Below are 23,140 nucleotides of genomic sequence, written 5' to 3'. Positions count from 1 at the left end.
GTCATCTTTGCTGAGTCTCAGGAATATTAGGGTAAATTCTGGAAAAATATGTGTGATCATTTTTTCATTATAACGACTCATTCCAGTCATTAACAATATCTTTGTAAACTTATCTTGAAAGTAGCCCTTTAACATTTTGTTTTAATGTGAAAATTTTTCATGTCCTCTTATCAGTACTGAAGAATGCCAATAATGTTATCATAATTATTATACAGGACCTCGAATTGGACATCTAAAAATATTATATTAAAAACCCCACAAAATAGTTACAAATTTGTTATTTGTTGTAAGCTGTCAGACCTCACCCTTATATTTACTGAACTCTGACCTTTGACTTTGGTTATCCGAGTCTATTTGAAATTGCTGGGGTTCTTTTTGTTTTTAACAAGTCAATTATTCAACATAAATATTTATATGCCTGACATTAACCAATAAGATGCTAACTGATGCTCAGTTTGGGTTCCGCCAGGACCACTCGGCTCCAGACCTCATTACAGCCTTGGTCCAAACATGGACAAAAGAGCTGAATTCCAGAGGTGAGGTGAGAGTGACTGCCCTTGACATCAAGGCAGCATTTGACCGAGTGTGGCACCAAGGAGCCCTAGTAAAATTGAAGTCAATAGGAATCAGGGGGAAAACTCTCCAGTGGCTGGAGTCATACCTAGCACAAAGGAAGATGGTAGTGGTTGTTGGAGGCCAATCATCTCAGCCCCAGGAGGTTGCTGCAGGAATTCCTCAGGGCAGTGTCCTCGGCCCAACCATCTTCAGCTGCTTCATCAATGACCTTCATTCCATTATAAGGTCAGAAATGGGGATCTTCGCTGATTATTGCACAGTGTTCAGTTCCATTCGCAACCCCTCAAATAAAGAAGCAGTCCGTGCCCGCATGCAGCAAGACCTGGACAACATCCAGGCTTGGGCTGATAAGTGGCAAGTAACATTTGTGCCAGATAAGTACCAGGCAATGACCATCTCCAACAAGAGAGAGTCTAAACACTTGCCCTTAACATTCAACGCATTACCATCACTGAATCCCCCACCATCAACATCCTGGGGTCACCATTGACCAGAAACTTAACTGGACCAGCCATATAAATGCTGTGGCTACAAGAGCAGGTCAGAGGCTGGGTATTCTGCAGCGAGTGACTCACCTCCTGACTCCGCAAAGCCTTTCCACCATCTACAAGGCGCAAGTCAGGAGTGTGATGGAATACTCTCCACTTGCCTGGATGAGTGCAGCTCCAACAACACTCAAGAAGCTCGACACCATCCAAGACAAAGCAGCCCGCTTGATTGGCACCCCATCCACCACCCTAAACATTCATTCCCTTACCGGCGCACAGTGGCTGCAGTGTGTACCATCCACAGGATGCACTGCAGCAACTCGCCAAGGCTTCTTCAACAGCACCTCCCAAACCCGCGACCTCTACCACCTAGAAGGACAAGAGCAGCAGGCACATGGGAACAACACCACCTGCACGTTCCCCTCCCAAGTCACACACCATCCCGACTTGGAAATATATCGCCGTTCCTTCATCGTCGCTGGGTCAAAATCCTGGAACTCCCTTCCTAACAGCACTGTGGGAGAACCTTCACCACACGGACTGCAGCGGTTCAAGAAGGCGGCTCACCACCACCTTCTCAAGGGCAATTAGGGATGGGCGATAAATGCCAGCCTCGCCAGCGACGCCCACATCCCATGAACGAATAAAAAAGAAATGATTTATCAATGCTCCTCTTGTATACACTGTATGGAGTAAGATTAGGACTCAGTGCTTTGCAGGTGAAATATATTAAGAATATATAAGTAAAGTCAAGGATGAGAAGATGCAATTGGCCCCATTGATAGTTGTCCTCTAATTCCCCATTATAGCAACCAGCTGCATTTGGAATTTTGTTTTGTCTCCTGTACCTGGCCTGGCAGGTATCTTCAAATATCCAACAGCCTCGAGTAAAGAAATTATTTCTAACAGCTGTTTCAAATTAACTTTATTCCAACTATATTTCTATCCTACTCTCTGGTCTTATTTGAAATTAATTTTCTAGTTTAAATTATAGAATGTTACTGCACAGAAACAGACCATTTAGCCCATCAAGTCTGTACTGGTGTTTTTCTTCACATTTTTTTTCTAATCTAATCCCACTGTCCTGTTCACTCCCAATAATGTTAAAGTAATTATGGAAAATTATAGTGAGAGCCTCCACTTTTTCTTTCCTAGCTTCCTTAAGAATCCTCAGATGTAAACCATCGGGTGTAACTGGTTTGTCTACCTTAAGTTGGGGTAACTTCTTTATTATCATGTCTCATTTGAATGATAACCTTCACTAACTGTTCTACACTCACCTCCGAAGAGCCAATAATCTCAATATCTACCTCCTATCAAAACTGAGGCAAAACTACTTATTCAGGATCTCTGTCATTCCTTCATTCTCCACTACAAACTTGTATCCTTTTTTTGCTCCTGGGATGTGGGCAATGCCAGCAAGGCCACATTTATTGCCCATCCTTGGCTGCCCTAAGAAGGTAACGGTGGGCCTTCTGCTTCAGCTGTTGTAGTCCTTGTGATGATGCCGCTCGCACAATTCCAGGATTTTGATCCAGCATCTCTACCTTTACCCTAAATATCCCTTTACTACCAATGTACCTATAGAATGCCACTTTAATGCTCTTTATTTTTCATAATTTTCTCACACACAGTCTTTCTAATCTCCCTTTTAGTAGCTTTCCTATATTCTTTATATTTGTTATGGCTTTCTTTCTGAAATGCTTCCACTTTGTAATTTCAAATTTGATTTAATCTATTAATCCATGGAACTGCAACCTTTTTTCCTGCAATATTCTTGATTTGTCCCCTTACCATTTTCTATTTAAATATTTTCCATTTCATCTCTAGCGTTCTATTTGCCATTTTTTCCTGTCATTTAATCTGGGCCAGGTCACTTTACATCTCGCTATAATTGTTTTTTTCCGGTCAAGTACTCTTTCCGAGGCCTTTTCTTTCTTTCCTTTTCTATTCTTGAACCTAATTATATTGTGTTCACTGTTGCCCATGTGTTTTGTATTGTTTGGATTGACTATTTGCACCATTTCATTACCTAGAACCACGTAGTGCTTCCTTCCTTGTTAGAGTAGCAGCAAAATGAATTAGAAAACAGTTCTGAATGCACTGCAAATAAACCTCTCCCTCGCCACAAATATTTTCCCTATCACAATTTATTATTGTAAAATTAAAATTTCTAATAATTAATGCACCCTTCTCTAATTTATCTACAAATTGAATCCTCAATTTCCTTTCCGTTATTTGAGTTTATAACATACTCCCAGTAACGTGACTGAATCTTGCCCTTTTTTCGACTCAGTCCAAAGGGATTCTGTTTGGATGAAAATTTGCTATTTAAATCCTTATGGTTTAATGTTACGATATTGTCTCTAATTAATAATGCTGCACCTGCTTCCTTTCCTCTTCCTCCTGAATGTTTTATAACCTGGAATATTTAATTGCCAATCCTGATGTTCTATTTTAATCAATTATTTTAGTTCTTCAATTTTGTTTTGCACTCTGAAGGGGGAGAGGGTTGAGGTGAAGGGAGGTGTTGCGCTAGGGTGCAACTTTAGGCTTTAAAGCTGGATTGCCCCTGAAGGTGAAGCAGCAGTCAAGAGGATTTGAAATGGCTCCAGCTAAGGAATTAAGAGCAACAAACTTCAGAGAGTGATGTTCATCTCCTTAACAAAATTTAAAATCCAAGGATGTCATTACAGATGTGGGAGGCAAGATATCAGCCAATATAGCAGCGAGGATCACGCGGAGGTGGCACAAGAAGTGAGTGACTGCCTAATCCCCAGGAACCCTCCCAATACTGGAAGAAGTTTAATGACTTTACAAAGTCAGCACAGATACATGTTATGGCTGCAAGCTGCCAGTAATGTGTATATATGAACCTTTTAGACAATAGACCAACATTCACCATAATAGTGCAGTCACATACTTAAGGATATCACCCTAAGCACTAAGTGAACTATAATGTGGAGATGCCGGTGATGGACTGGGGTTGACAATTGTAAACAATTTTACAACACCAAGTTATAGTCCAATGATTTTATTTGAAATTTACAAGCTTTCGGAGGCTTCCTCCTTCCTCAGGTAAATGTCAGGAACTCCTCGAAGCCTACGCATTAAATGCTTGGCTTCGAGGAGTTCCTGACATTTACCTGAGGAAGGAGGAAGCCTCCGAAAGCTTGTAAATTTCAAATAAGTGAACTATAGTGACCCCTTTGCATAGATGCTTTATATAAATGCTATAGCATCCATCCAACAATGCATGCATGTCCTTCAAAGGCTCACTTTCTTTGTGGGGACTCCGTAAGAGAAGTGATGATAGGAACAAGCGTCGTTTTCTCATGCAGGGAAAAGAAAATGCTCACAATTTGAGAATGACAGGAAACGGGAGAAAGGACAGCAAACATCCACCCCCTAAACCAGTTGGAGGAAGTGGCAATAAAACTCATGGGAACTCGCCCAGCTAAGGCTGTAGGGATGGAGACATGGAAGGGCCGGCACCCACAGGTGGTTTGTGCTGACCAAGTGGTAATGTTCAAATGTCAAATATCGCTTTTTTTGAGGGTTGCATTCTGAGGAGACATGAGCTTGACAATAAGGGAAAAAAGCAGACAGTGGGAAGCTCACTGATTTTCTGATTTTTTTCTTATCTCCGCAGAAACTGGAAGGAAGAAAGATATTGCAGAGAGAGAAGGAACCAATGCCGGAACCTTCAACATCTGGCAGTGCCAGAAGTTGTTGATCCACTCTGTCATAAGCCCCATTGGTTGCACTCAACAGCCCAGAGAGATTCACTCGGGGTGATGCTGATAGTTTCAGATGAGGAACTGACACATGGGCCCCAACTTTCAAAGGAAATTGTGGGTGCGTTGGGAGCAAGGGGAGGGCTGCGAAAATCGGGGAAATCCTGAGCGGGTGAGGAAGCCGACTCCAACCCACCGACTTCCAGGTTCCCCACAGACGCATCTGTGTCCGCAATTAAAGCCGGCGGGATGATAGTTAACACAGTTATTTAGATACTTTAAGTATTTGAAGTAGTTAATGTCATGATGATTGAGACAGGGCACTGATTCTCATTCAGCCTCAGTGTGTTTCCCGTGCTGTGGGAAATACTCAATGTTTTAGGAGACGTGCTTCAGCCAGCAGCCAGTTGGACTGCTTGTTGACAGATGGGGATAAAAGGTGAGTTATTGCAGCAGGGCACTCTGGTCTTTCAGACAAACTTTTGGCCGGGAGGTCTTTGTGTTTACACTGAAAATTCTTCTGTTGACACATATTTACCAACGTTTCGGACCCCCTCAAACTGATGGGGGGGCCATGGCTGCATTCACCACTACATCCGAGGATGAGCAACATCACCAGCCTCGCCAGGCACGGCGCCCACCTCCACCACGTGGAGCTCCACAACACAGTGCTGCGCCACAGGGACCTGCACAAGAGCACAGAGGGCAACAACAGAGAGAGGGACGTCGCAGGAGACACTACCCTCGCAACAGGGTCTACAGACCGAGGCTCAGCTTCCTGGACCTCTCTGAGGAGCAGTGCATACGGAGGCTCAGAGTCAGTCACCAGGTAGTCGCAGACATCTGCAGCCTCCTTCATGCCGAGCTGCTCCCGGCTGGGCCGAGCAGCATCTCCTTACTTGTCGCTGTCAAACTCACCACTGCCCTCAACTTCTTCCCCTCCAGATCATTCCAGGGTGCCACCGGGGACATCGCCGGGGTCTCTCAGTCGTCTGCACACAAGTGCATAAGGCAGGTCACCGACGGCTTGTTTCACAGAGCCTCGCACTACATCAACTTCCCCATGGACGACCTCAGCCAGACGGAGAGGGCAGTGGGATTCCACTCTGTGTCTGACTTCCCACGGGTGCAGGGTGTAATCGATTGCACCCATATAGCAATCTGAGCACCTCCCCACGAGCCAGGACTGTTCATCAACAGGAAGGGCTATCACTCCATCAACACTCAGCTCGTTTGTGACCACCACAAAGGATTCCTTCACGTGTGTGCACCAGATTCCCTGGCAGCTGCCACGATTCCTTCATTCTGAGGGAATCCAACATCCCGGGCCTCTTCCACGCACCAAACATCCTTAACAGCTAGCTCCTCGGGGACAAGGGATACCCCCTGCGCACGTGGCCCATGACACTTCTGAGGAACCCCATCACCGAGCAACAGCGTCGATAAAACGACAAACACATCGCCACCAAGTCTACAATTGAACATGGTATAGGGCTGCTCAAGATGCGATTTCGGTGCTTTGATCATTCTGGGGGAGCTCTTCAATACGCGCCAGACAGAGTGGGTCGCATTGTAGTAGTGTGTTGTGTTCTGCACAACATGGCACAACAGAGAGGGGTGCTGCTTGAGGAGGCTCCATCCACATCTGCCACTCATATTGAGGAGGAGGAGGAGGAGGAGCAGGAGCAACCCATGGGCAGAGCAGCAGCTCACCTGGCTGCTCATGAGGCCACGGAGTCACTGATATGTGAACGGTTCTCAGACCACCTGGAAAGAGCAGGCCCAGCACCAGCACCCTCCCCCTTCCCTGCACAAAACAGTCCTGCAACTACACATACACCCACTGTAAAGTGACCCAATGGGTGGCATCAAGTGTGGGTGTTCATGGTGAAGCTCATGAAAGGGCCTTATTACAAAAGCCAGTCAAGAATGGGCAAGACGTGGCAGTAGTGGTGAGAATGATAACATTTAATGTGAATATAACAAAAAACAAATATAAATGGAAAACATGACAGTCTGTCAGACCCCCTTCATGATCACAAAACCTTCTCCTTTCTCTTCCTACCGTTTCTACGTGGTGCTTCCCCTGTGGCTGTAGCAGGTGAGACGTGGGGGCGCTTTGAGGGGGTTCCCCACTTCCATGACCCTTTCATCATCATCCTTCCTCTGGGCCAGGCCCACACCACTCCTACCACTCTGCTGGATGACAGTGTGGAAGACATGTGTGATGCCTTGTAAGGCCAGTGCTAGTGTATCTGTCTGTTTAAGGCGGCAGAATGTTGTTCACCCTGAGTCCGCACGGCCGTTGTTAGGGCCTGAATGGGCTCATTTGTGAGCCTGCTCGAAGCTCAACGGAGGCCAGCCTTCTCTCCATCGCAGATATTCCTGCACTTACCTGTGCTGCCATTCCACTAATGGACTCCTCCATCCTCTGTGTGATTGTGGAGAGTGCGCGTGGCACCTGTTCCAGTACCTCGCAAATGTGCTGCTGTCCCTCGATCATTCTCCTTTTCATGGGTGGCCCCCAGGGTTCAGCATCTGTGTCCAGCTGAGCAGAGCCTGGAGAGGAGTGCTCCCACCGACACGGACTCTCCACCGCTGCCCCTGGCACCAGTGTCTGCTCATGCTCACATGTATGTGATGACTCACCATGTGTGACCCCAACTAACTGAGACTGGGACCCACCGAGGTGTGAGTATCTGCCCTGGTGGATGGCTCGCTCAGATGTGACGGTGCCCCCTCAGAGGCCGGGAGCTCCTCTGAGCAATCGCCCTCTGCCATCACTGCAGTCGTTGAATGGCCTGTAAGAGAACAGAAGGCAATATTAAGCATCATCACAGATGTGTCATGTTGCAATGAGCTGCTGAAGATGGCAAGGCATGTTAACATCAATTCCTATTGTGTGTGCTGAATGTTAAAGTTCTGTCACCAGACGTTTGTCGGGTGCCAGTCTCGGCCTCCCCGATGGACAGGCCCTCGAGGAGCGGCTCAGCTCCAGCGCCTCCTGCTCCGTGTCTGTGAGGACGACGATTTGTTGTGGCCCCCCTCCAGTCCTTGTCCTCTTGCGTGCATTTTGGGCTCTCTTCTCCTGGAAGGGGGAGAAAGTAGAGACGTGTGAGTGAGTGAGGGTGAAGTGGCCAACCGATGAATGCATTGCTTTGGGTGAAAGAGATGCATCAGAGGGTGAGTATGAGTCAGAGCCATCACATTGTATGAGGATTGGGTTCAGTGGTAGTGGTGGGGTGAGTAATGGGGAGGTGAGGAAGTGCTGAGGAAGTGTAGATAAGTTGAGGACGAGGTTTGAGTGGGTGTGAGGAGTGATGTGATGGAGTAGTGTGGGCAGTGCAGAATGAGTTGGGGGGTGGGGGCGGTGATGTGGAAGACGGAGTGTAGGAGAATGAGTAAGTGTACTCACTTTGACTGACCTAGTTAGGTCATTGAAGCGCTTCCTGCACTGGATCCAGGTGTGGGAGATGTTGCTGCTGCTGGTGACCTCCTCTGCCACCTCGGGCCAGGCCTTCTTGGTGGCAGAGGCAGTGCATTTCCTTCCGTTTGCGGGGTAAATCAGTTCCCTCCTCCTCTTCACCCCGGCCAGTAGCTGCAGCAGAGAGGCATCGGTAAATCTAGGAGCAGCCTTGCCCCTGTGCTGCTCCATTCTGTGATTTCTGGGTGTTTGCTCCAGCAAAAGCCTTTGGAGCAATGTCCCTTTAAATTGAGCTCCTCCAGCTGACAGCCTGTGATGCAGGTGGACAGTCCGCCCGCTGCGCAGCTTTCGGACGGCAAACCCGGAAGCCACGTTTATGGCCACCAATTAACCCGGGATCGTGTGGGAAACGTTAGGATTTCATTAGTCGGGTTACCCGCGCGTCCACTGACCCTCCCCGCTGCCATCCCACCACCATTTGAAAATCGAGCCCATGGTAATGACAGAAAATGAGGTACTGGACATGGAAAATGATTGTGAGGGGAGGCTGAGGAGATATTAGCTCCTGGCTGTTGAACATTCGGTTGATTATTTCAGAGGTCCTACCAAAAAAGACAAATGCTTGCAGAGCATCAGAACCATATAAACGCACTGCAACCCTCACGGTGTGGCAGGTGGCAGGCCTGATGGTAGAGTCCAATGCCATCCTTTGTGACAATATCAATGTGCTTTTCATCAATGCAGTGTGGTTAGAGTGAGTGACAGTTGCAGCAACATCTGCATCAGGGGCTTGCAGGAATTTAAAATATCAGGGCACCATCTCTGAGGAATTGAAGGATATCTGATCGACTCTCTGAGGATCTAATGGGTATTATGGTTCCATAACATCTGTTCTGTGGCAAATCAGCGGCCACCAATACCTTGTTCCCACCTCTCGTGGCAGAGACGGCGACTGCTTTGCCTCAGGAGGGCAGCACACAAAATCTCTTTTCAGTCCCCGTAGATGCTTTAACAGGTGGAAGAAAGCCAGCAGACCAAGGCAGTGGGGAACCTGAATCCAGAGAAGCAATCTGTCACAGATCTATCACAGGACTCAGCAATCCTAAGAGGAGGGCAATTTCCATCCCAAAGTTTCAGTGATGTGCAGCAGTGGTCAATATCTCAGACCCCGCAGTGGTCAATATCTCAGACCCCTCAGTGGTCAATATCTCAGACCCCGCAGTGGTCAATATCTCAGTCCCTGCAGTGGTCAATATCTCAGTCCCTGCAGTGGTCAATATGTCAGACCCCACAGTGGTCAATATCTCAGTCCCTGCAGTGGTCAATATGTCAGACCCCACAGTGGTCAATATCTCAGACCCCGCAGTGGTCAATATCTCAGACCCCTGGCCCTCAGGTGGTGCTTAGCCCTATTTTCAAACTTCTAAGGGAAAGTAAACCATCACAGGGAGAGTGCAGAGTGGGGAATTGTAGTGATCATTCTGTTATGGAGTTCCAGAACTTTGAGAAGTTGAAGTTTGATAGGTATTGATATCCTTTGTTCTGATTGAAATATAAACTGGCACTGGAACAGAAAAATATGGAGGTAATTTTGACTTTGGGTGATGGTGTGTAACGGATGATACTGGTTCAGCTGCCCGTTTGTTTTTTATTCGTTCATGAGATGTGGGTGTCGCTGGCGAGGCCGGCATTTATTGCCCATCCCTAATTGCCCTCGAGAAGGTGGTGGTGAGCCGCCTTCTTGAACCGCTGCAGTCCGTGTGGTGAAGGTTCTCCCACAGTGCTGTTAGGAAGGGAGTTATGTATCTCTCCGGATTTTCATTTCAATGGGGAGAGATGTATAACGGGAAGCTGAGTCGATTTTACGCCATCACCTAAAGTCAAAATTGCCCCCTGTGTTTTTGGCCTTGGGATCTTCATGGTATTTTTGCTTCTAAATGAAGTAAGCTGTGTTTTGAGGGCTTGTATTGTGAAATTCAACAGAGTAACCTGGCTATTGTAGAGGTGGGATGGCAATAATAGTAATAAACATTACTAAAAGTGTTCCAGGTAAGCCTGTCGCAAAACTCTCTCCTTGCTGCTAGCTGGAAACCTGCTACCCCCTCTTCATACTGATGCTCCTGGGTCTCGGATTCAGCCTCTAACTATCCTCCTCAGAAAAGCCTGGAGATTGGAACTCCTGAAGAAACAATAGGTTACCACAATTAGGAAACCAATACTGGAGGGAACCCTGGATGTAGCTGGGAATTTTAATCTTCCTTTCTGCATGCCTACTGCCTGTTAGCTTTTAGTCAAGTGCAGATGTGAGCCTCGTTGTACTGTTCCTCTGCTTCATTATTGGTCCATTTCAATGGTGTTTGCGGCCAAGGTAGTAACAGCTAGCCCTTGTTTCCAAGAAGTCAACAAGCACCTAGCCCTCGCTTCTAAAACAGTATATTGACACTGTGCGGGCAAAGGATAAATAAATCACGGTAACTCCCTGTATAGTGGACACTAATGTGTAGAAATCTATACCTGTAGTCACACACTAATTGGACATGTCCTTACCAGGTCTGGCCTATATGTGACTCCAGTCCCACACTGTGTGGTTGACTCTTAACTGCCTTCTGAAGTGGCCCAGGAAGTCACTCCGTTCTATCAAACTGCACTGCAACGATTCAACAAGACGACCCACCACCACCATCTCGGCAACTAGGGATGGGCAATAAATGCCGGCCTTATCAGTGATACCTACATGCCGAGAATTAATTTACAAAAACATTCAGGGAATGAAATCCTTTTTGGCTCACATCATGAGGTGGGTTCAGAGTAGGGGCTCGTATGGCCACATGAATGTTCCAAGCACTCATGGAAACCCAGTGAGAAAATTAAAAATGAATGGCCGCTCCATCATTTATCTTGCTCCTTCAGCAAATGTATTGACACTGGCTGCCCTGGTAAAGAGGGCGTATATATTTTTTCTTACGCAGGAATGGGTAGCAAATTGACTGGCCTGGCAGAAGTCTATTGTTGTCCCTTGGAATGATTCAGTGGCCAGGAAATTAAGTGCTATTGCTTATTGTACCAGAACAATTTTTCAGTTAATGTGTAGAGTTTTTAAACAATATAAAATGTTAAAAACCTAGAACATGATCTGAGCGCAGTAAGAATGTTCACTTAATAGCCTTCAGACATAGGGGGATAATTTGGATTTTGGTCAATAGTGTAAAACAAGTGATATCGGATCAGTTGCCCATTAGACATCTCTCCCGATTTTCAAATCCATTGACTTCAATGGAAATAACGAGTCATGAAATAATGAAAATAACTTGAATGAACAGATCTTACTTACTGCTTCTGTAAAGTTTTATATGAATAAGCACATACTCGGACACTTGTATATTAAGATATTAGCTATAATTGTTAAGTCTGTATTAATGAAAGACAAAGATTGCACCTACCCTCGAACTGGAATGCTGCCATCTTTTGCTGATTTGATCACCTCCTCAAACCGGTGCATGCTTTCCTCAATGGAACAATTAGTGTTCATTTTACTGAACGTTTCAGAGGCTGCTCCAAAAACGGCCACTTCTTTAGCACCTGCTTCAATCTGAAGTAAAACAACAGTCATAATTCCACCAAAAAAAATCTGGTTAAAATAATTATAATTCTATTATATAATTCATTTGTCATATCTGTTATAAGATTGTTCAGTATTTGAGAATGCACATTGTTCTGTTGATTGAAGAAGTCGGATTGTAGAAGAGCACTATATTCATTTGCAATGATTAAACTATCTTCAAAGCACATCATGATGTCACCTGCCATGATTAAAATGCAGCACGCCTCTCCTCTGAGAAAAAAGGAATTCTCCAATACTTCATGTTTTAACTCTGTTCATTTAATCCCTTTGCAAAAGTATCATCATTACGAATCATCATTATATTTTTCAGACATTAAAATACAAATTGTTCAAAGTATTTCTCACCATGCAACATTTAGTCCCATTCTTTGGAGTAAATTGACCCCAGGAACAAATGAAGAAAATTACCTATTATTAAAAAGTTTTTGAGCTGAACGAAATAAATGATGCAGACTCCTAAAATGTGGTACTGTTACATTTCATCGACTGAAAACAATGTTTTAAATTGTGAGTCATTGTGAAAACTTCCAAGATAAGGCATGTGGAATGTCTAATGAAAATGCTAATTTGGAAAAAAATTATTTTATTCATTTTGAAAGTAATTTTTAATGCTGAAAACTTTTAAAATGCTGCAAAGAACACAGTTTTTAAAATCTTCAATGTTACAATGAATACTATAATCAGAGTGGAATGTTCTCTGCCTGAGAGTACATATCCCAGGCAACTTTCCTGTTAAATTGCTTTGCTTTTCCCATCTAGGAACCATCAGAGACCAATTGTCCTGATAAATCTTTTTCACTTTCCCACTTCAAATCTCTACAATCCCAATGCCTTCTGCCTCGCTTTTCAGAATAATTCAAATATTCTTGCCTCATATTTCTGAGTCCTTTCATGTTATGTGGTCCATCCCCAATTTCACGCTGTGCCCTCCAGTTTTATGTCTTAATTTTGCTTTTAATCATAATACCAGTGGGGATTGAGAGTGGGGGCCTGACTGTGCTTGTGATTTCTGGTGAGTTGGGGCTTAGAACATGCATTCCAGCAGATTCTGGGATGGAATCTATTTCTGCCAGGGTCTCCACCTTATAATGTTAGTGCTGAAGTTTCTGTCACAGTCTGGGGTCTTCTTGAGATACACGGGAGATGCTGGGAGATCGTTAAAATAAATGCTAATGAATGGCAATGATGTTGGAGTGCCGAGAACGGATTACATGAATCTCCAATGAATCAAGGGTAATTAATAGCAAGTTAGAGCAGGTGTACTGGCTGCCAATATCAGCTGAAACTGGTGGGAATGCTTTACTTTGGGACTTGTAGCCTGAAGATACTTTAAAGAGTGATTGCTGGAGTTACAGAGGAGCTTTTAAAATTTTTTATTTTTTAACTTGCACATGGATAGAGCTGGTCTTGACACAGAGAGCTTAAGGGCCAGTGAGACCACCAGGATATATTACACACACTAGGAAGCGCTGAGTAGCAGCTGTAGGATTCTCAACAGGCATTCTCATGTTTGCAATTTTAATGCAGGAAACGGAGCAGTACATGATGGAGGAAAGGAGAGTAACACAGAGTGACAAAGAAGGTTACGTCCCACAAGATAATATCACCAATTCCCCCCCAAAAAAATTACAGGGTAGGAACATCTCAGTCAGGACCACCAAATGAGAAGAGTGCAATTAACCAACGAGGCAATATGGGGAGCTGGGGATGAACACCAGCAGTCAAGATCATCTGCCTGGGCAGTTCTGCTTGTGGCTATGAAAGGGGTGACTACACTCAATTTTTTTATGTCACCAGCTTATTTCAAGTAATCATGGGATCTGTGTAATATTACAGGCACACCCTTTGGGAGATCTGGTGAATTCGTCTATTTAGGCATGATAACAAGGCAGCAGTGTGATAGAGCTGTTCAATTTTAACGTGTGTCTGGGTTCCCCAAAGTGCAGAGTGCAATAGATGGAATGCATAAAGCATTGCAAGCTCCTACAGTTAACTCCCTCACTGGAAATAATACATCTGGGTTCTGCTCTAAGGTGTGAATCCCTGAGTGATGCACCCACTTTTCACCCTTCCCGGTGACTGGAATTTCATCCCCATAGTTTTTCCATCATTAATGTTGATATAAGAGAATTATTCAAAAAACGTCACACATGAACTAAGGTTGACGTGAACAGGGAGTATGTGCCATATGCAAACATTTAATATATTATAGATGTATAATATCTCATATTTGTATCTGTTAAATGTTATGAATTTCATTGCCATGCATCTGCCCAGTTGTATAACTAACTGTACCCATTTAGAAACCTTTTGCTGCGTCCTTGGTCTCCACTGCTCTTCCTATTTTTGTGCTACCACAAAATGTGTCCACCTTAAGGTCAGAGTCCAGCTCATTTATGTAGGTTAGAAACAATAGAGGTCCAAGTACTGATCCCTGTGGAACTCCACTCATTACTTCCACCACCTCCCTCCTGCCTCCCAGTCTGACATTACACCGCTTGTGACTACTTTCTGTTTTATGCTTTTAACCAGTTTTTTTATCCAATCCTATGTCACATCCCTGATTCATGTGGCTGTTAGTTTAATTACAGGTATTTCATGTGGAATTACTGGGTACAATTTTTCCCAGTACAGAGCCTCACCCACCAAAAAGGCAGATCAAGAAATCATGCGTATGCAACCCACGATTTTCCATCGATTAAAACGAATAGAGGCAAAATTATGGGGTGGAAGTTGTGGTTTCCCATGGTGCATTCCTTGGAGGAGAAGCCTCATACTGGGAGAATACAATTAGAAAAGTTATTCTTGTATCATAGTTGCAAAATCCTCAAAGAAGTCAAGGTGCCAAGCAAGCCTTTCCTCCTAAAGCCATGTTGGCTGTACGTTAGATTAAGTTAACACTATTGAAGTACTCCTCCAGTTTCCTTGCTAGAACAGGTTCTGTTTTTTTACATATTATAAGAACATAAGAAACAAGAGCAGGAATAAGGCACACGGCCCCTCGAGCCTGCTCCACCATTCAATAAGATTATAGCTGATCTTCAACCTCAACTCCAATTTCCTGCCCTATCTCCATATCCCTTGATTCCCTTCGTGTCCAGATATCCATCAATCTCAGACTTGAATATACTCCACGACTGAGCATCTACAGCCCTCTGGGGTAAAGAATTCCAAAGATTCACAACCCTCTGAGTGAAGGAACTTTTCCTCATCTCAGTCCTAAATGACGGACCTCTTATCTTGAAACTATGACCCCCTAGTTCTAGACTCTCCAGCCCGGGGAAACAGCCTCTCAGCATCTACCCTGTCAAGCCCTTTAAGAAGTTTATAAGTTTCAATGAGATCACCTCTCATTCTTCTAAACTCCAGAGAATATTGGTCCATTCTACCCAATCTCTCCTCATAGGACAAACCTCTCATCCCAGGAATCAATCTAGTGAACCTCCGTTGTATCCCCTCTAAGGCAAATATATCCTTCCTTAGGTAAGGAGACCAAAACTGTACCCAGTACACCAGGTGTGGTCTCACCGGAGCCCGATATACTTGCAGCAAAACTTCCTTACTCTTATACTCCAATCGCCTTGCAATAAAGGCTAACATACCATTTGCCTTCCTAATTGCTTGCATGTTAACTTTCTGTGATTCATGTACAACGTAATGCATTTGGGGAACTCAAACAAGGCAAAGGAATACACAATAAATGGGAGGATACTGAGAGGTGTAGAGGAAGTGAGGGACCTTGGAGTGCATGTCCACAGATCCCTGAAGGTAGCAGGACAGGTAGATAAGGTGTTAAAAAGGCATATGGGATACTTTCCTTTATTAGCTGAGGCATAGAATATAAAAGCAGGGAGGTTATGCTGGAATTGTATAAAACATTGGTTAGGCCACAGCTTGAGTACTGCGCACAGTTCTGGTCACCACATTACAGGAAAGACGTGATTGCAATAGAAAGGGTACAGAGGAGATTTACGAGGATGTTGCCAGGACTGGAGAATTTTAGCTTTGAGAAAAGATTGGATAGGCTGGAGTTGTTTTCTTTGGAACAGAGGAGGCTGAGGGATGATTTAATTGAGGTGTATAAAAATATGAGGGACCGAGATAGATTGGATAGGAAGGACCTATTTCCCTTAGCAGATAAGTCAATAACCAGGGGACACAGATTTAAAGTAATTGGTAGAAGGATTAGAGGGGAGCTGAGGAGAATTTTTTTCACCCAGAGGGTGGTGGGGGTCTGGAACTCACTGCCTGAAAGGGTGGTAGAGGCAGAAACCCTCAACTCATTTAAAAAGTACTTGAATGTGCACTTGAAGTGCCGTAAGCTACAGGGCTACGGACCAAGTGCTGGAAAGTGGGATTAAGCTGGGTAGCTCTTTTTCGGCTGGCACGGACACGATGGGCCAAATGGCCTCCTTCTGTGCTGTAACTTTCTATGATTCTATGATTCTTCACAGCTCACTTTCCCACCTAGCTTTGTATCATCAACAAACTTGGATACATTACACTCTGTCCCTTCATCTAAGTCATTGATATAGATTGTAAATAGCTGAGGCCCAAGCACTGATCCTTGCGGCACTCCACTAGTTGCAACCTGCCAACGAGAAAATGGCCCATCTATTCCTACTCTCTTTTTTCTGTCCGTTAATCAATCCTCAATCCATATATTACGCCCAATCCCATGAGCCCTTATCTTGTGTAACAACCTTTTATGTGGCACCTTATCAAATGCCTTTTGAAAATCCAAATATACTACATCCACTGGTTCCTGCTTATCTACTCTGTTAGGTACACCCTCAAAAAATTTGAATAGATTTATCAGGCACGATTTCCCTTTCATAAAGCCATGTTGACTCTACCTAATCATATCATGATTTTCTAAGTGGCCTGTTACTACATCCTTATTAATACATTCGAGCATTCTCCTTACCACTGATGTCAGGCTAACTGGCCTATATTTGTATTTTCTATCTCCCTCCTTTCTTGAATAGCAGGGTTACATTTTTCCAATCCACGGGGACTGTTCTAACATTTATGGAATTCTGGAAGATCACAACCAGTGCATCCACTATGTCTGCAGCCACCTCTTTGAAACACCCTAGGATGTAGGCCATCAGGTCCTGGGGATTTGTCAGCTTTTAGTCCCATTAGTTTCTCCAGTCCTTTTTCTTTACTAATATTAATTACTTTAAGTTCCTCACTCTCATTAGGGCCTTGCTTCCCTACTATTTCCGGTATGTTTTTTGTGTCTTCTACTGTCAAGGCAGATACAATGGCCCCGATATTACCAGGGAGGTGGGATGGCAGCGGGAAGACGATTGGGCGCGTGGGTAACCCGCCCAGTAAAATCCGTCCGTTCCCCACACGATCGCGGGTAAATTGAAGGAAGCCTAACGTGGCTTCTGGGTTTCCCGTCGTCAACCTGCGCAGCGGGCGGACTGCGCACCCGCATCACAGGCTGTCAGCTGGAGGAGCTCTATTTAAAGGGGCAGTCCTCCAATGGCTGCTCCTGGAGCAAACAACCACACAGCACAGTGGAGCAGCCCAGGGGAAAGGCTGCTCCCAGATTTACTGATGCCTCACTCCAGGTCCTACTGGATGGGGTGAGGAGGAGGAGGGATATTTTCTACCCAGCGGACGGGAGGAAGTGGCCTGCCTCTGCCACCAAGAGGGCCTGGCTCGAGGTGACAGAGGAGGTCACCAGCAGCAGCAACGTCTCCTGCACATGGATCCAGTGCAGGAAGCGTTTCAATGACCTAACTAGGTCAGCAAAAGTGTGTACACTTACTGATTCTCCTACATTCTGTCTACCACATCACCGCCCCCACCCCCCAACTCATTCTGCACTGCCCACACTACTCTATCACATCACTCCTCACACCCACTCAAACCTCATCCTCAACTTACCTGCACTTAGGAATATAGGAACAGGAGTAGGCCATTCAGCCCCTCGTGCCTGCTCTGCCATTTGATAAGATCATGGCTGATCTGTGATCTAACTCCATATACCTGCCTTTGGACCATATCCCTTAATACCTTTGGTTGCCAAAAAGCTATCTATCTCAGATTTACATTTAGCAATTGAGCTAGTATCAATTGCCGTTTGCGGAAGAGAGTTCCAAACTTCTACCACCCTTTGTGTGTAGAAATGTTTTCTAATCTCACTCCTGAAAGGTCTGGCTCTAATTTTTAGACTGTGCCCCCTACTCCGAGAATCCCCAACCAGCGGAAATAGTTTCTCTCTATCCACCCTATCCGTTCCCCTTAATATCTTATAAACTTCAATCAGATCACCCCTTAACCTTCGAAATTCTGAAGAATACAACCCCAATTTGTGTAATCTCCCCTCGTAAATTAACCCTTGAAGTCCGGGTATCATTCTAACTTACTCACCTCCCCAGTACTCATCCCACCACTACCACTCAACCCAATCCTCATGTAATCCCATAGCTGTCTCATACTCACCCTCTGATGCATCTTTTTCACGGTCACCCTCACCCAAACCAATGCATTCAACGGTTGGCCACGTCACCATCACTCACTCACGCCTCTCTACTTTCTCCCCTTATAGGAGGGGAGAGCCCAGAATGCACGGGAGAGGACGAGGACCGGAGGGGGGCCGCAACATCTGGTTGTCCTCACAGACGTGGAGCAGGAGGCGCTGGAGCTGAGCCACACCCTCGAGTGACAGAACTTTAACATTCAGTACACACAATATGAATTGATGTTAACATGCCTTGCCATCTTCAGCACCTCAACATCTGTGATCATGCTTAATATTGCCTTCTGTTCTCTTACAGGGCCTTCAGTGACCGCTGTGACGGCAGAGGGCAATTTCTCAGAGGACCTGTCAGCCTCTGAGGGGGCACCGTCACATCTGAGCGAGCCATCCACCAGCGCAGATACACACACCTCGGTGGGTCCCAGTCCTCAGTTAGTTGGGGTCGCACATGGTGAGTCACCACACACGTGAGCACGAGGAGACACTGGTGGCAGGGGCAGCTGTGGAGAGTCCGTGTCGGTGGGAGCACTCTTCTCCAGGCTCTGCTCAGCTGGACACAGATGATGAACCATGGGGGCCATCCTTTAAAAGGAGAATGATCGAGGGGCAGCAGCACATTTGCGAGGTGCTGGAACAGGTGCCACGCGCACTCTCCACAATCGCACAGAGGATGGAGGAGTCCAACTCCTGCATGAGTGGAACGGTGGCACAGGTACAGGAGGGAATCTCCGAGATACTGTCACGGGGACGTGAGGGCATCTCTGAGATAGTGTCATGGATAAGTGCGGGAATGTCTACGATGGAGGGAAGGCTAGCCTCCATGGAGATTCAAGCACAGCTCACAAATGAGTCCATTGAGGCCCTGACAACAGTCGCTCGGTCTCAGGGTGAGCAACATTCTGCTGCCTTAAACAGGCAGGCGGATACTCTAGCACTGGCCTTACAAGGCTTCACACATGTCCTCCAAACTGTCGTCCAGCAGAGTGGTAGGGGTGGTGTGGGCCTGGCCCAGGGGAGGGAAGATGGTGAAAGGGAACATGGAAGTGAGGACACCACTCAAAGCATTCCCATGTCTCATCCACTGTCCCCTCTCTCAACCAGTACCCGCAATGCTGCCCCCTCTCCAGGTGGCCGAGTCTGCCCCTGCACAGGTGCAGGTGGAGCAGTCTTTGGAGGGGTCCTCACGGGCACCGAAACCCAGACAGCATCGGCCCAAAGCATCTAATCGGTCAGGGCATGAACAAGAGCAACCTGCCACTACTTCTGCTGCAGCCACAGGGGAGGCACCACGTAGGAGTAGTCGTAAGCATAAGGCAAAAGGCTTTGTGAGCCCAAAAGGGATGCACAAGGTTGTTTGACGGTTTGTCATGTTTTTTATTTATATTTGATTTTTGTTAATGGCACGTTAAATATTATGATTATCACCACTACTGCCACATCTTGACCATTCTTGACTGGCTTGTATGTTAAGGCCCTTTCATGAGGTTCACCATGAACACCCACACTTGATGCCACCCATTGGGTCACTCTACAATCGGTCTATGTGTAGTTGCAGGACTGTTTTGTGCAGAGAGCAGGGGGCTGGGGCGGGGGGCTGGTGTGGGCGCTGCTCTGTCCGGCGGTGTGAGGACTGGACTCTTCACACTGTCTGATGTTAGGAGAACCGTTCACATATCAGTGACTCCCTGACCTCATGAGCAGTCAGGTGAGCCGCAGCTCTGCCCATGGGTTGCTCCTGCTCCTCTGCCTCCTCCTCCTCCGCCTCGTCCTCCTCCTCCTCAATGTGGATGGCGGATGTGGATGGGGCCTCTTCAAGCGGCCCCCCTCTCTGTTGTACCATGTTGTGCAGGGCACAACACAGGACTATAATACGTCCCACTCTGTCTGGTGCGTATTGAAGCTCTCCCCCAGAATGATCAAAGCACCTGAAGCTCATCTTGAGCAGCCCTATAACATGCTCAATTGTAGACCTGGTGGCAATGTGGCTGTTATTATATCGACACTGTTGCTCGGTGATGGGGTTCCTCAGAGGTGTCATGGGCCATGTGTGCAGGGGGTATCCCTTGTCCCCGAGGAGCCAGCCCTTGCGGGTGTTCGGTGCATGGAAGAGGGGCAGGATGTTGGACTCCCGGAGGATGAAGGAATCATGGCAGCTGCCAGGGTATCTGGTACACACGTGAAGGAATCTCTTGTGGTGGTCACAGATGAGCTGAGTGTTGAAGGAGTGATAGCCCTTCCTGTTGATGAACAGTCCTGGCTCGTGTGGAGATGCTCGTATTGCTATATGGGTGCAATCGATTACACCCTGCACCCGTGGGAAGCCAGACACAGAGTGGAATCCCACTGCCCTCTCCCTCTGGCTGAGGTCGTCCATGGGGAAGTTGATGTAGTGCGAGGCCCTGTGAAACAAGCCGTCGGTGACCTGCCTTATGCACTTGTGGGCAGACAACTGAGAGACCCCGGCGATTTCCCCGGTGGCACCCTGGAATGATCCGGAGGCGAAGAAGTTGAGGGCAGTCGTGACTTTGACAGCGACAGGTAAGGAGATGCTGCTCGGGCCCAGCCGGGAGCAGCTCGGCATGAAGGAGGCTGCAGATGTCTGCGACTACCTGGTGACTGACTCTGAGCCTCCGTATGCACTGCTCCTCAGAGAGATACAGGAAGCTGAGCCTCGGTCTGTAGACCCTGTGGCGAGGGTAGTGCCTCCTGCGACGCCGTTCTCTCTGTTGTTCCCCTCTGTGCTGTTGTGCAGGTGCCTGTGGTGCAGCACTGTGTTGTGGAGCTCCACGTGGCGGAGGTGGACGCCGTGCCTGGCGAGGCTGGTGATGTTGCTCATCCTCGGATATAGTGATGAATGCAGCTATGGCGCCCCCCATCCTGACGGTGTGAGTTTGAGGGGGTCCGCAAAGTAGGTAAATGTGTTTGAACAGCAGAGTTTTGGGTGGAAAGTAAGAATTTTGAGTGGAAAGACAAAGGTGTTGCAGCCAAAACTTTGTCTGAAGTGACAGAGTGTCCTGCTGCAATAAATGAGGTTTTCCCCCCTCATGTCAAATAATCCTTTGCATCTCCCACTGGCTGCTGGCTGAAACACATCTGCTCCAACAGGGAGTGTTTCCCACAGCACGGGAAACACGCTGAGGATATTTCAATAGTGCACCCCTGCCAAAATCTCCACTCAATGAGGTCTGTCAAGTACCTCAACTATCTACCTAATTATGTAAAGCAGCATCCCGCCGGCTTTAATTGCCGGTGGGAGTCCCGCACGCGGGAGCTGCGTGCACACCTGAGTCACTGGGGAACCCGGAAGTCAGCGGGTTGGAGCCGGGCTCCGAACCTGCTCCAGGATTCCGCCATTTTAGGAGCCCCCTGCCCCCGACGCACCCGCTCGGCCATCCGAAAATCAGCCCAATATATTTGTTTAATGTAACTGCCATTTCCTTATTCCCCATTATAATTTCTCCTGTCTCTGCCTCTAAGGGACCCACGTTTACTTTCACTAATTTCTTCCTTTTACATACTTGCAGAAGCTCTTACAATCTGTTTTTATTTTTTTCGTTAGTTTACTCTCATATTCAATTTCTCCGTCTTTATCAATTTCTTGGGCATCCTTTGCTGATTTCCAAAACTCTCCCAATCCTCAGGCTGACTACTTTTTTTGGCAACTCTGTAAGCCTCTTCTTTTAATCCAATACTATCCTTAACTTCTCTAGTTAGCCATGGGTGGATCACTTTTCCCGTGGAGTGTTTAATAATCAAGGGAATGTATATTCATTGAGAATTATGATTTTTTTTTTAAATGTTCACCATTGCTTTTCTACCGTCATTTCTTCTCATCAAATTTCCAAAACTAGGGTCTTAAACTTAAACAAGGCCAATTACGTAGGCATGAGGGGCGAGTTGGCTAAGGCAATTTTCAAGCCCTGGCAACATTCTTGTAAATCTTCTCTGCACACTCTCCAGAGCAATTACGTCCTTCCTGTAATGTGGTGACCAGAACTGCGCACAATACTCCAGCTGTGGCCTCACCAGCGTTTTATACAGTTCCATCATTACATCCCTGCTTTTGTATTTTATACCTTGGCGAATAACGCAGAGCATTCCGTATGCCTTCTTCACAACCTTATCTACCTGTACTGCCACCTTCAGGGACCTGTGCACATGCACTCCAAGGTCTCTCACTTCCTCTACCCCTCTCAATATATTCCCGTTTACTGCGTATTCCATTTTACTGTTTGCCCTCCCTAAGTGCATTACCTCACACTTCTCCGGGTTGAACTCCATTTGCCACTTTTCCGCCCACTCCACCAACCCATTGATATCTTCTTGGAGTCCACAGCTATCCTCTTCACTATCAACTACACGGCCAATTTTTGTGTCATCTTCAAATTTGCCAATCAAGCCCCCGACATTCAAGTCCAAATCATTAATATATACCACAAACAGCAAGGGACCCAACACTGAGCCCTGTGGCACACCACTGGAAACGGATTTCCATTTGCAAAGACATCCATCGACTTTTACCCTTTCTTTCCTGTTACTGAGCCAATGTTGGACCCAATTCACCACATTTCCCTGTATCCCATGGGCTTTTACCTTTCTGACCAGTCTGCCATGTGGGACCTTGTCAAATGCCTCACTAAAATCCATGTAGACAACATCCACTGCACTACCCTCATCAATCCTCCTTGTCACTTCCTCAAAGAATTCAATCAGATTTGTAAGGCATGACCTTCCCTGAACAAATCCATGCTGACTATCCCTGATTAAACCATGCCTTTCCAAGTGACAGTTTAT

General features: G+C 46.3%; 1 protein-coding gene across 1 annotated transcript in view; it reads right to left on the bottom strand.

Annotated features, from left to right (window-relative positions):
* The window catches only part of hmgcll1 (3-hydroxymethyl-3-methylglutaryl-CoA lyase like 1), a 370,971-nt gene that overhangs the window by 212,881 nt on the left and 134,950 nt on the right, over positions 1 to 23,140 (bottom strand). Inside the window, exon 5 of the mRNA XM_067983696.1 lies at positions 11,666 to 11,814. Within this exon, the coding sequence (XP_067839797.1) occupies positions 11,666 to 11,814 (149 nt within the window). The remainder of the gene's footprint in view (positions 1 to 11,665; positions 11,815 to 23,140) is intronic.

The sequence above is a fragment of the Heptranchias perlo genome, chromosome 5 (genome assembly GCF_035084215.1).
Source record: "Heptranchias perlo isolate sHepPer1 chromosome 5, sHepPer1.hap1, whole genome shotgun sequence".
NCBI classification, from domain to species: Eukaryota; Metazoa; Chordata; class Chondrichthyes; order Hexanchiformes; family Hexanchidae; genus Heptranchias; species Heptranchias perlo.
Note: the sequence above shows the minus strand (reverse complement) of the source record. Positions and strands in the feature narration are given on the sequence as shown.